Below are 15318 nucleotides of genomic sequence, written 5' to 3'. Positions count from 1 at the left end.
TTATGAAGCTGTATTAATTGTCTTCATAGAGATGTGTATTCAATGTCTTGTCTGAAGCTGTATGTTAATTGTCTCTTATGAAGCTGTATTAATTGTCTTCATAGAGATGTGTATTCAATGTCTTGTCTGAAGCTGTATGTTAATTGTATCTTATGAAGCTGTATTCATTGTCTTCATAGAGATGTGTATTCAATGTCTTGTCTGAAGCTGTATATCAATTGTATCTTATGAAGCTGTATTCATTGTCTTCATAGAGATGTGTATTCAATGTCTTGTCTGAAGCTGTATGTTAATTGTCTCTTTTGAAGCTATATTAATTGTCTCGTATCTCGTATGAAGCTAATCCATTAGCTTACCCGAAGCTGAGTTCATTGTCTCGTCAAAAGTTGTATTCATTATCTCATATGAAGCTATATCCATTAACTTGTTTGAAGCTTTGTTTCATGGTCTCTAACTGGTCTTTATCATTAGCACACAGAGAGAAGCTCTTGTTTGTTTCACATTTAACTTAAAAAGTCAAAAATCATTCTGTTGAACTTTTCAGTCTTTAGTATCAAACACTCAGTATACCTACTGAATTTTAAGCTATTTTAAAACCTAGCTAGAAAATACCATAGCAATATATAAACTCGAAAATTAATGAGTAAAGAATACAGCACCAGCTTTTCAAAAAGCAAATCTTATAATTAAATATATTAAATTGTACATGGGACAGAAATACGTATCAAATTATACGAAATTTTTCTCTCACAAACTAGACACTATTTACAACCATTTTACCGAGTTTCATACAGTTTCGTTTAAATGTTATATTATGACAACGTAGTAATCCCACACGAACATTTTTAACCGGTGTGTGTTATTCAGGTTGTTTCTGTCCACTATGTTTCTTTCAGAACGTGCTGCATTAAAATTTATAAGTTTATAAATAAGTTTGGTTTTATAACAATATTACAAATATTGTATTTTCAGAGCCTGTTTGTGTTTCAGGGACAGTTAATCTTCGATGAAAAAAAATGATGGATACGTATACTTCCTTTGCAAAGTATTTAAACTAGCATAAAATGTTAAAAACAATTTGTTTCCTATTAATCGATTCATTTTTAGGAAAACGTAATTACACGAAACATTTATTAGACGTTTCGGAATCTTCAGAATTTCATCTTCAGTAAGCTAGATGTACACAAATACATAATGGTAATTACACTAGAAATGTGATATCATCTCTAATAAACAATAGTAAACAGTTTAAATACAAATACCTGATGATGACATAGGCTTGTAGAAACGTTGTGTATTTGTAATAATGTTTCTTTCACTGTTCATTCAAGCCGTCTTCGCCCCCCCCCCACCCCAATGGCACAGCGGTATGCCTGCGGACTTACAATGCTAGAAACCGGGTTTCGATACCCGTGGTGGGCAGACCACAGATAGCTCATTGTGTAGCTTTGAGCTTAACTTCAAACAAACAAGCAAACAAAACAAACAATCAAGCCATCTCCAAACTTTAAAATAAGAATACTTTTAAAACATGTCGTTTTGTTCCGCATGAGCTGTTTGAAAAAAACATCACTTCCATGAAATAATTAAACACTTAAAAATGTAGACGTTAGTTTGCACATTTTACAGTTTCTGAGATTGCAGATTTTGGGATTGTAGTTTCTGAGATTGTTAGTTCTTAGGTTACAGTTTCTGAGATTAAAAACCTCTGTTTAGATTCTGAATTCCATTCCCCAAAACTTAGTCAAATAGAATACATTTCATAAAATTATAAAATTTCTAAAAACAGAGTAGAATTTATGGTGTAAATTTTAAAAGGGTCAAATTCAATAGCGAACATTTTGTTTTCCAAACTCAAAAATGCATATGAAGTTGGGTTATAAAACTTGATTACAGGATGTATTTAATGCATCCTGGATTAACATTAAGATAAACTACATCTGATTTAATATGGTCCCACTATGTTTATCTGATTCTAATGTACTTCTGGAAATGTGTGTTTTTCTCAGTATCTGAACCACGTTGTAGTTGATTTAAAATTTTAAATGTAAGTACGTTACGTGATGGAAAGCATTGTTTCAACTTTAGTACACAATTAATAAACAAGCCATTGTTAATAATGAATACATAAGCGACGTCTAAATAAGAAAAATATCGTCAGTTTATCAACAAGTAATTCTGAAAATAGGATAGTCATATGAATTAGTGAGAAACACATGAATCAAATTACTGAAGTCCACTCTAAATAAACATATGATGCGACAGCTAAACTTTCATTTGATTTTTACTTCAATAATTGCGATGTTGAACCTTCAGCTATTGTTTATTATAACACTAAAGCATATAGGAAAATATTCGTTTCAGGTCGAAACACTGAAACACTCTTAGTTGGTAACATCTGTTATAGCTGTCAGTTAGAAAGCATAGCTAATCTTCATGTCAGTCGGGTCACGGCGACTTCCGGTAAAAAACACCGTTGGATAAACAGTTGAATTTCCACCCTTGTTCTAACTTTACGTTGTCATGTGAGTTTGATAGCTTCGGGTTACTGTTAAAAAGTGTTTATCCTTACTAGTGGATAACCTAGCATAGCTATGAAAATTCCATTTTACTAACATTTTGAGATTTGAATTTTTCAAGAATTAATTTTCATCTTAGAGTCTTATTCATCTTTGTTGTTTTTTAATTAGATTTGAAACATGTTCTTGGCGTAATAAAAATATTTCCTAAAGTGTTGACATTCAACATGGTAAAAAATGTTGACTGCTATTATTTAAATGTCGAAGCAGCACGAAAAAAAGTCGAGTTTCTTAGATAATCTTTATGTTTTTTTAATTAACACGGTAACAGTAAAAGTTATGAGAGATTAAATTAATTGTTATTTCTGAAAAGAGTTTGGTCAGTTTTGTATTATCTTTCTGCCAAATACTGTATTTTATGCTTTATCAAACCTAATTCGAGGCTTCTGAATAACAATTTATGCATAACTAAGAAAAAAAAGTCTGCACGTTTGTGTCTGAAACTTTAGTTCCTTCTACTGCCTGTTTGCACTATTGTGGGAAGTTTTAATAATATTTTCAATTCTCTAGTCTGATTTGGTTTGACTTGAGTCATGAATCCAGTTAAACAGTAACCAGTGTCCAGACGAACACCGACATTTCGTCCAGAAAGCAGTAAAAATCCGGAGCTTAATATTAAAACAAATGGACAGAATGTACAAGAAATACTTTTAAAAAGTATGATTATCCATCAACCTGAAAGTTTCATTCTCTATTCAAAACATTTGTTATTGTATAACGATTGTACTGTAAATCACATTAAAATGTAATAATAAGCTCAATACACCCAACTGTAGAAACAAACACGAACTTAATTCTTCATATGTTATTAAGATTAATACAATATTTTCAACACTGAAAGATATTTAGTTTTGTTTTAGTTTAACTACAATTTTAGGTTTTCTTGTGTTCAAAAATTATCCGTTCTTAAAAAATAAGTTATTGTTTCATATTTAAGTGATTTTGATTATAAACGTGCTTTGTTTTTGTTATTTATTGAATTATGTTCTAATGGGGATGCACCCCAGTGACCCAGCGGCATGTCTGCGGGCTCACAACGCTAGAAACCGGGTTTCGATACCCGTGGTGGGCAGAGCACAGATAGCCCATTGTGTAGCTTTGTGCTTGATTTCAAACAAACAAACAATCTAATGGGGATGATTCAGTTTATTTATAGGTAAGTGTATAACCACTCTTTGTATCAGCCTTGTCGCACCCGGTCAACCTAACTATTTTGCTAAGATGTTTACAGAAGGCTGCAACCACTCTTTGATTCAGGCTTGTCACATCTAGTCAACCCAACTCTTTTGTTAAAGGGTTGTCGGAAGGCCATTTTGTAAATAAACGGCTCATGTGCCTGTAATTTAACTGATCTCTTACAATGGGGCCGATGCAATACTTACTAGTATAATTTGAAACAAAGAACTGTCACTTCTTTAAAAGAGTTTGGCTATTTATGTAAGGATATTTGAACAAAGCATAAAGACATAAATTAGACAATGAAACGAAGAACTTTTAAAGTTTTCTGTAAATACCATACTTCTGTGTATCTGATAATAATTTTGTAATACGTTTGTGACAGTTTTATATTGAAACACTAAGAAGTCAATGCATACTATACTTTCCTTTTTATTATACAACTGTTTTTTACAAAACGACGCAGAGAAAAATTTTAAATCGTTAAATGGGTTAGACGTTGCAGATGTCTGACTCGCCTTAAGAAACACCTTTTGTGACCTGAAATAAGCTTACTATTTTTACAGGTTGTAGCCTAAATTACTGCTACTATGTACACACTTTTTTGACACAGGTAAAAGTTACTGTTCTTCGTGTAACTTTGTATATATTTTTATATTCATGCGTAGATTGTCTTTTCTGGACAAATGTACTTTTTTGCTATTTACGTGCAGTACTGTTCGTGAGACAAGTATTGTAACCCAATTTATATTTCATAAATTAAAAAAAAATTAAGTTATAATTTTTTTTATGGTCTGTCAACTAAAACAACATCTCAAAAGTCACATGATAATCGGGCGTATCCATATTGTGTTATACTTTATCAGAAAAAAAATATTTTTTATAACATGCATATACTGAAAGTGAACAAAATCTCTCATGACCATCAGATTGCTTTTCATACCAGATTGCAAGATTGATTAACCTACATATCGTTCACTTTTTAAATAAAACAGGAATGTTCTTCATCGATCTGTTCGGAAATAAAACCTGCTAAAGAGATTGATCCATCTTCTGCTCCGGCCCATACCTATCTCAGCATTAGATACGCCTTAAAAATGTTTTATCTCATCAGATATTTGTGAATAAAACATCAGCGAATTCTCCAAACTGTCATACCTGCTATTAGCATTGAGGGGAAATAGTTGATAGTGGTATTACTACCTGCAGTCTGGTTCCCTTTATCACCCTGTGGGTCAGCGGTAAGTTTACGGAGTTACAAAGCTAAGATCTGGGATTTGATTCCCCGCGGTGGACAGAGCAAATAGTCCGATATGACTTTGAGCTAAAACACCAAAATAAACCAATTGATTTTATGCTATGTTATAAGACATCTAGCGGTAAGAAAGATACTTAAACACCATCACTTTATATTATGTTGTGATTACATAGTTAAGTGTTCATATGAGCTAATTATATAATTTTAAAAATGTCATTTCCTCAAACTTAAAAAAAAAATTATTGAATGATTGACTTTTTCAATTACACTTCACATGGTAAAGCATAAGTTTATTCAGTTACAAATGAACCATCAATAATACATTTATTATATAATTTGTTTGTTTGTTTGTGGATAAAAACAAAGCTAAACAATGGGTTATCTGTGCTATGCCCATCACGGGTATCGAAACTCTGTTTATATAATTATAAAGCTTCAAACTTTCAGCGGGACACTGGGGGTTTATATAATTCATAAAATTAATCAGTCGTTCCTATGTATCACGAGGCTAGCAAGTTTAGCAACAAACGTGATGATAGTTTCTTTTAAAAACACAGGAATACTATATATGTTGCTCATTTCAACGTTCACTCACTTTTAAAGTAGTTTTATTATCTTATATCTAACTGTTAAGTTGTTTGTTTAAGCGCAGAGTTACATAATAAACTATATGCGCTCTGTCCACCGCGAAAAATTGAAGCTTTGATTTTAGTGTTGTAAGTTCGTAACCTTACCACTGATCCACTATGGAACTACAAATATTATAACAGTGAGTACATAATTTAAATGACTATCAAGAATAGCACATTGATCTTAAAGTAGATATCTAGATTGGTGTTATACGTTTTTATCATTATTTATTAATGACTAATTGCTTTAGGGTGGTTCAAGGGTAAGGTTGCTGGTTTTAATATAATTAAATTCAGGATTCGATACCTGCAGTTGGGCACAACAGAGATAGTTCATTATGTAGCTTTGTGCTCAAAAGCAAAAACTAAAAAAAGAAATAACGAATTAAAACTTTATTAACTATAATTTTCATTACACAAAATATACTTCAAGTTTCTATTGTGTTCATAACAGAATTTTAAAGGAATCTAATTATATGATACGTTAGTTATGTTTCCATCATTTACATTGAATATTTTTGCAGCTGTATACTTTGACAGTAGAAAATTTTTATTTCGTATGAATTATTATTACATATATATAGATATATAGCACTAAGTTTCTGTGAATCTTTGGGGAACATCATAACACCACTAAGCACGGTAGGGCTTAGTATGTAAGGTCGGACCTGGAAAAAAAATTAACTATGTTGAGTTTTATCAAAAGTCAACTTATATTTCTCCTTTGCAGACAGTCTCCTAAAAGAAACGACGAAACGTAAAGGCGAAAAACATTCTCGGTGACCACGACATTTGCAACCATCGTATACGTTATTCAGCGATTTGAAAAGAAAATGCCAACCCGCTTCTCCATAACCAAGCAGCTATGACGTCAATTTTCGTAATTGGAATTCAACTGTTAACTATTGTTGCTTTCCTGGTAACGCCAACCTTCACAGGTAGGGGCTGTTTTTCCTAAGCTATAAGTAAGAATATAGCCACTATATCCTAAAGTAATTCATCATATATAATTTCAAAAGATGATGCCATCCAGTAGCAGTTTTGTCAGCAGACATTTATTATTGAACTGGATGTCTGTATTAGTCGTCTACTGTGTTATTATTGAGTTTGTACTTCCAGGAACTGGCGTACGTGATATGCACGACTTTTCCGCCTTTGTTCGTTTTATCATTAATATTTTACAAATAATAACAGTTAAAAATTAAGAACGTTACAGAGAAAATAAGAATAAAAAAGGATTAGCAATTTGATATAATTTGTGCAAATGAATTTATTTCTTTATTTAACGTTTCGTTTATGTAACTTCTTCTAGTGGATCTAACAGTCTTAGTAATAGGCTGCTCCCGACAAAATTGCATAATTGAAACGTTGAGCAAAGATATAAATACAGTTTCCTGATGCTTGTAGTTGTTCATTGAATTATGTCTAACTTACTCTAGCACATTTTCGATGTCTTCGATCAAGTTGGCTATATATTATAGAGGATTAGTTTCCAGTATTTCTAAATGTAAGTTTCTCTTAGGCATTACATCAATGGATTCCTCATACAGTAATATCTGCTACTAAAATTGAGGAGTTATAGTTGATATTGATGCATTCTCATTTCATGCAATAGAAAGAAAATCAAATACCATCCACTTTATATTGTGTTGTGTGTTACAATAGCTAAGTGCTAATCTGACCTAACTACCTACATATTATCATATTAAACGATAACATTTATCAGACGTCGATTTTTTGATATTTGTTCATGTCTGGTTCTGTTTAGTCTATATCAATTTCGGTGTAAGCCTCACAAAAAGTGATCCTGTTCATGTTGTCCACAGCTGACACCGGAAGAATGTTTTAGTAGCTTATCTGCGGTATAAATCACGCATACAGAATTTTAATATTTATTTTACTGTCATTACGGTTTATGAACCAAACATTGGAAGTCCTACTGTTTATGTTGCGGTTAGCCGCAGTATACTTCAGAGATTAAAAAAAAAAATCAACTTCCGTTCCCTCTGTAGTCGGGGTTGTATGTAGCAGACATGGGAAAGTACTTTTTACCATATTATATTAAGTGCAGTATAGGCTACTCGCAAGAGGCGTCTTTGGTCATTATCTAGTTAAACTAACTACGAAATCTTTTGTTTAATAGTAGTTCTTTCATTTATTTATCCAACTGCTTACACATTTAAAATATATTAGCAAAGATCTAACACCAACGAGTCATCCATTAACTATCATGGGCAACTACTGCACATGCAGGTTTCTCAGCCATAAGACAAATCAAAAGTTCCTGATCATTCTTCGTATAGTTTCTGCTCTTAAAGTATTTTCCCCGATTAAGTTATGACAAAAAGTATTTAACCGCGTCTCTTGCCATCCCTTACACCCGTCCTCTCCTCCCATCTACTAAATTCACTTATCTTACGGTCTTCAGTTCTACCATAGTAGTAATAGTTTACATATCTTGTATAAATGTACACATTCTAGGTATTATAAATATTTTATGTATAGTATGTGATGTTTAAAAATACTGATAGCAGGAACAAAATTACTGAAATCAAATTTCGTTAAAAGCACCGAATTGTCCTTACTTATCGGTAAAATATCAAATTTCCTTGATGTAATCTAAGATTCCCTGACTTTTTCTTTATCAAGAAAAATGTTTTTCTGTGATTGCTCGTGCATGATCAAACATTAGAAACCACGATGTCCACCAAGTTCTCCAATGATTTAATACTTTAAAATCACTAGAATCTTGTGTTGATCAAACATTAGAAACCACGATGTCCACCAAGTTCTCCAATGATTTAATACTTTAAAATCACTAGAATCTTGTGTTGATCAAACATTAGAAACCACGATGTCCACCAAGTTCTCCAATGATTTTAATACTTTAAAATCACTAGAATCTTGTGTTGATGAAACATTAAAAACTTCAATGTCGTAGAAATGGAAACTTTGGTATATCTCATAATGTCAGCGTAGTAAGTGTCCAAATTTTAGATATTAAAGCTGAAGCAATACCTGCCATGTCTAGGTGATGAGTAACTATGTACAAAACATAAGTGAGCCATACACCACATCAAAACATTATATCATTCACAGAACAGCCAATAGACTGTTCCTCTATTGCTCAGTAAGAGAGTATAAAATTATCATTCCAGTCAGTTCAGTAAAGATTCTAAATTGGGAAAAGTCCATCAGATTAAGGATGATATGAAAAAAATACCTATCTTCATCCCAACTAATATCTTCCCAACCTTCATCCCAACTAATATTTGGCACAATCAGAAAACAATAGACTGTTAAATTTGTCTTTTAATTTATGTAGATTTCTCCACAAGCACTGCAGCATGTCTAGCTAACTTGTCATCCAATTAACTGGGTTGACTTAATAGCCAAAGGATAAGTTATGGCGTAACTAATTTAGTAACTAATAAAACCAACATATACCAATTACTTTTAACAGTCTCTGAGAGAGGAACAGATAACTAGGTATATGTTTTGAAATGAAAAACCTATAACGCTCTTGTTTTCCTCTAACCAGAACCAACAGTGCACTTTTAGTTATAGGCGTGTTATAAAAGTTACAGTCAATCCCATCATTTTAATAAAAAATCCGGATAAAGCCCTTGAGGCGGAGAGCGCTGCACGCTAACTACCATCTTTCTGATAAGTAGTTAGGGGCAGATATACATGAATCATAGGAATCTCTGACTTGGCTTCCTAGATCATGTGTGCCTAACGTGTTGTTCAGGCTGAAAATTCCAATTCCGATTCTAAACTCTTTTTCTTTTAACTTCTTTTATAATTTGATATCCGTTGTTTACTCGCCTAACAACGACTCAGCCAAGCTGGAGAGATATCTGGAAATGTATTGATCTTTGTTTCCCGTACTAAGAACCTTTTATAACTAAAACATCTTTCTCTAGCTTTACTCTACATACTTGTATTAGTTCATGGTGAAAATATTGAAAGGGAAATATTTTATTATTTCCCTTAAAACTATTGAGACTATGACTGTTTAAAAACTTCCTATCGCTGGATTAAAAATAAAAACATGTGTTGCGTCTGTAATTGTTGAAAACCAAAACTAAAAACTTATTGTGTCTGTAGTTGCTTAAAAACATTTGTATAATTAAACTAAAAATACAAACGTACTGTGACTGTAGTTGATTTAAAAACGTTTGGGTAATTAAACCAAAAATAGAAATGGATTGGGGTTTGTAGTTGCTTAAAACGTTTGCATAATTAAAACAAAAATAAAAACATATTGTGTCTGTAGTTACTTTAAAATGTCTGTATAATTAAACCTAAAATAAAATTGTATTGTTTCTATAATTGCTTAAAATGCTTTTATAATTAATCCAAAAATAAAAACGTTTTATATGTGTAGTCGCTTAAAATCGTTTTTATTATTAAAACAAAAGTAAAAGCGTTATTGTGTCTAGTTGTTTAAACTTTTCTATAGTTACACCGAAAGTAAAAATGTTTTATGTGTAGTTGCTTAAAGCATTTTTATAATTTAACCGAACTTAAAAAAGTATTGTGTCTATTGTTGCTTTCTACTCTTACTCCAGGAAACTTTGTTAGTGAAGTAAAGTTCGTAGTTATTTCCAGTCTCCACGCTAAGATGACTTCAGTCATAGTAATACCATTTCAACAACCTTGGTAAATACTGAGTCCACTTTACGGTATCTAGGGAAATGCGTGGTTGAATTTCAAAAGGACGTACTAAGTTGTACGAAGGAATCAATAATATAAACCTGTCTCACGTACAACAAGTATTGAAAAGCGCTCTTTGATGTAAAATATTTTTGATGGGAACAAAGAGTATTCAAGCATCTCTATATCTAAAACTAAAATATAACTAAAACTACTGAAGTATAAACATTGAAGTTTAAACATGGCATTAAAACGTATAAGGTGCAAATTAGAGACAGAACCAACAGTAATGTAAATTACTGAAAAACATAAAAAATGAAAGTTTTGTTGATAAACTATTTTTCGATCACGTCGACAAGGAAACATAAATTTAACAGCAATTTTGATTCACTGAATACAGTTAATTATTAAGTTTCATCAGCAATACTTTGTTAGTTACAATTTATAGACATGAGTATTTTCAAATTCAGAACGACAACAGTTATGATCTGACGGGTGCAACTCGTTTAAAATGGTCACAGTAACGAGTATGGACCCCTGGCATTAAAGATGTTTTTGCATCTGTGTGGTATGCTGTTAATCAGTGGACAGATGACATTATAAAGAACCTTATCTCATTCCTCAGTCGGTTCAACGCCAATCTTTGTGACATTTCGTCGTGTTAAGGCTTTGACGTACACGGCGTCTAAGAAAGTTAAAGACGCAAGCTAGGAGATTTAAATCAGAAATTAGTATTGGTCAGTCCATTATCTCTATTGTAAATTAGTACTGGTCAGTCTATTATTTCTGTTGTAAATTAGTATTGGCCTGTCTACTATTTCTGTTGTAAATTAGTACTGGCCAGTGCATTATCTCTATTGTAAATTAGTATTAGCCTGTCTACAATTTCTGTTGTAAATTAGTACTGGCCAGTGCATTATCTCTATTGTAAATTAGTATTAGCCTGTCTACTATTTCTCTTGTAAATTAGTACTGGCCAGTTCATTATCTCTATTGTAAATTAGTACTGGCCTGTCTATTATTTCTGTTGTAAATTAGTATTAGCCTGTCTACAATTTCTGTTGTAAATTAGTACTGGCCAGTGCATTATCTCTATTGTAAATTAGTACTGACCAGTCTATTATTTCTGTTGTAAATTAGTACTGGCCATTCCATTATCTCTGTTGTAAATTAGTACTGGTCAGTGCATTATCTCTATTGTAAATTAGTATTGGCCTGTCTATTATTTCTGTTGTAAATTAGTACTGGTCATTCCATTATCTCTGTTGTAAATTAGTACTGGCCAGTGCATTATCTCTATTGTAAACTAATACTGGCCAGTCCATTATCTCTATTGCAAATTAGTACTGACCAGTCCATTATCTCTATTGTAAATTAGTACTGGTCAGTCCATTATCTCTATTGTAAATTTGTACTGACCAGTCCATTATATCTATTGTAAACTAGTACTGGCCAGTCCATTATCTCTATTGTAAATTAGTATTGGACAGTCCATTATCTCTACTGCTTTGCTTTTGTTTTGTTTTTTGGCCACTATCGTTCATTTGGGAAGCTTGAACGCTGGGCATTATTCTGCATCAAGACAAAGTCTGATCCAGTTTCACTCATGATATGTCGGAAGTACATTAAAATCCGTAAATCCATTCATAATGACGCCTACCCATATCATTACTAAACAGCAAATGAAATGGCAATATTCAACGATTTTGTATTAGGCGTAAGCGTTTTAAGAACAATTAAAGGATAATTGCAAATTACTATATTTTATGTATGACAAACAAAAATCATTGTTATCAGATAATGACTATTATAGTTCTTAGTTCATGTTTTAAGTAAATCAAGCATATGGTGATCCATCGAGTAATTGGTAAATAAACATTTGGTGGAGATGGTCTATCTTTACAGGTCTAGACATTTAACTTCAAGATGGAATATGGTCACAAAGATCAGTAAACTTCAAACCTAGCATAAATGTTGATAAATTTTCGACATATATTTCCAACCACTCCAATAAAATATCTGTTTCTATAGCATCTTTAGCGTTTGGAGTCAATATATATATATGATGTAATGGGTCTCCCAAGCGCAAGTCATACATGCCTATTCTATTCAGTCAATTTTTCCTTCAAAAAATGTATATGTCTGTGGACTTACAACGCTAGAATCCGGATTTCGATATCCGTGGTGGGCAGAGCACAGATAGCCCATTGTGTAGCTTTGTGCTTAACTTCAAAAACAAACAAACAAAAAAATGTGTTGACAATTTCAACATTATGGGTACAGTCTTATCATCCATTAAGCTAATGAGAGGGTCAATTGCAACAACATACGATAATACAAATAGAAACTCGCAAAATGTGGCCCCTATAATGAGTAGCTTTAATATTATCAATCTCCAGGACGTAGAGATTGACATACCCACAAATACTAATTCCTATTCACATCATACTTTCAGAACCACCACACGCATATCGTTTCTGAGTGAAAATAGGATTAAACACTTTTCCATATTATCTGACTGCAGGGAGATGCACGACTTATGTGGAAAAAAGTATATTGCTTGATGTGTCCTTTTCATCATGGCAAGCAAGAAGTTTAGTGCCTTTCTGTGAAAATCATGCACCTCAATGGGTATCTTAGCACATGTGTTATTCTTGAGAAGTCTGTTTTTCACCGTAGAATATTGTTTACAAGCAATTTGGGACACTTTAAACACCCTGATTTATTTCTGTGTAACAAATGAGACTAGATTATATGAGATCACTACTTAATGATAGGCTTAATGGTTAATTAGATACCTAACGTTGAAAACAATGACCAGAGAGACAATTGACATTATTTCATAATGATTTTATTTTTCATATTATACATTATGATTATTATTTAACTTTTTGTGCATAGTTCTCCTCTATGTTGCCAGTTATGAAACTATCGTTTTATTGGTATATATATTAGACCTAGAGTTATGAGTAAAGAGCAGAGATGCCTAATGGTGCCACTGCCATGATGAAAATAAAACACTAAAGAGGCCATGCTGTTAAATGTGAAGCTAAAACAGGTCTTTTCGACCTTAAATTAAACTCCTGACGTTTTGTCGTTGTTTTTCAGTTTAATCCTTGATATAATCACCCCTAATGCTTTCATGAAGCTTATATTGAATCGTAAAAAGTGAACAATTAATTCCAAATAGGCAAAATAGTTATTTCTAAATACAACAGTGATTTGAAAGACATGTGGTCAAACGAGGTTACTGTGATTTCACCTAATTCAGTCATTCTTCCCATTAAACCATTGATACTAAAACAGGGCTATAAGATGATGTATTGTGAGATTGTGGGTTTTGATTCAAATGGTCTCTTTTGTAACTAAAATTCTTCACTTGTGACAGATAATGTTTGAAGAGAGTGCTACTCTAATTTGGCTTGAGTCGTGGTTTTGGAGTCTGACGCTATATCAAACTCTCCTCTATGCATTTTCCGTTTCCATTGAAAACACTGAATGTTCCTTTATTTGAAATATTTTACTCTTTGGTAAAACATCTTTACACGATTAACTTTCCTTGGAAAGGCTGTGGCATATTCCATAAGTCATAACTTTACCAGTGTCAGTATGATACTGTAAAATTATCAGGAATTCACCGTAAACCAAACATATAACTTATAAGTATGCCACCAATAGTACCCAGTCGCTCATCTCTAAATCCCTGGCCTTACACTCTCTGTCTCCTAGCCTGCTAATTGTATATACTTGTATATATTTGAGTCATAGCTAACGTTATCTGGTCCATTTTGTAACCCATTTAATGTTGGTTTAAGGAATCTGTCTAACACTGAAATTATTAAATGTTATTCTTAAGGTCGTTTGTCATTCAGTTAGTTATATCAAGCCATTCTTTTTCCACACAGCTTTATGAGATATGTCTTTTTATCTTTTACACAATACATAACCATCTGTGACCTAGCCGTTCTTGCATAAGTCACTTTTACTTCTGGTTGCGCTGGTCGAGATCAGATAAAACGTAACTGATCTTTGTACTTTTTATTCAGTTAGATGATTGCATAAGTAGAAATGTTTTGATTCACGTATTAGGTTATAAGTTACACAGGCATAATGTATATTGATAAAAAGATAGCTAGCTTATTCATACTATTATTTAGTTATTGTAAAGTTGTTGTTTGTAATTAAGCACAAAGCTACACAATGGGCTGTCTGTGCTCTGCCCACCACGGGTATCAAAACACGGCTTCTATCGTTGTAAGTCCGCAGACATATCGCTGTGCCACTGGGGGCTTCAGGGGTATTATATGAATTAATTTTCTGTATATATATTCTATAGAGTCAGAAGATGAGCAGTTTCGTGAAAGAGTAGAACATCTCATAATGCTGCTACATAATATTAGGTCTGTAAAACTTATATTTCACATTTTAATCTTCCATGCTTTTCGTCTTCTTTTTTTTTTAATAGCAAGGTATCTTGTTAGCGACGTCTTTAACAACACGATGGATCGTATGGAAGCTTAACGACTCGCTGATGGATAAAAACGAAGAATATGCACAGAAATATATAAGTTACATACACACACACACGCATATATATTTTTTTAAAAGAGAGGCACTTCCAAATATATATATTCTAAAAGTGAGGCACTCCTTTCCTTCAGACATGTATATACGTATTGAAAATCAGAAACACAAAACCGACGTTTTTTTGGCACAATGAAAGATAAAATCTTTATTATTAGTTACAGCTAACTAGTTACCATCATCAGAGCTAGTATAAAAATTATAAATATTCGTGTTTGTGTGGTTTGTATATAAACTGAAGGCGGTTGTAATACTGATAAAAACAACAACCCTGGTTCCTCTGGTTAAAGCATGTCAAAATCTCTTGTTCATCTTGGAAAGGATGCGCCAAAGCTACATATTTATGAGAACATTGTAGTTTACATATCTGTTAGAACATTGTATTTTACATATTTGTGAGACCATTGTATTTTATATATTTGTTGGAACATTG

At 32.5% G+C, this 15318-nt stretch overlaps 1 protein-coding gene across 2 annotated transcripts in view; it reads left to right on the top strand.

Annotated features, from left to right (window-relative positions):
* LOC106459009 (chondroitin sulfate proteoglycan 4-like) overlaps positions 1 to 15318 on the top strand; it is an 87758-nt gene that overhangs the window by 39846 nt on the left and 32594 nt on the right. The window contains exon 2 of one of the 2 annotated variants that reach the window (XM_022385385.1): positions 6373 to 6580. In XM_022385385.1, the coding sequence (XP_022241093.1) occupies positions 6508 to 6580 (73 nt within the window). In that variant the 5' untranslated portion in view covers positions 6373 to 6507. The remainder of the gene's footprint in view (positions 1 to 6372; positions 6581 to 15318) is intronic. The other variant, XM_022385386.1, reaches the window with a different exon arrangement.

The sequence above is a fragment of the Limulus polyphemus genome, unplaced genomic scaffold (genome assembly GCF_000517525.1).
Source record: "Limulus polyphemus unplaced genomic scaffold, Limulus_polyphemus-2.1.2 Scaffold546, whole genome shotgun sequence".
In the NCBI taxonomy this organism is placed as follows: Eukaryota; Metazoa; Arthropoda; class Merostomata; order Xiphosura; family Limulidae; genus Limulus; species Limulus polyphemus.
This window is presented reverse-complemented; position numbering and strand designations above follow the sequence as displayed.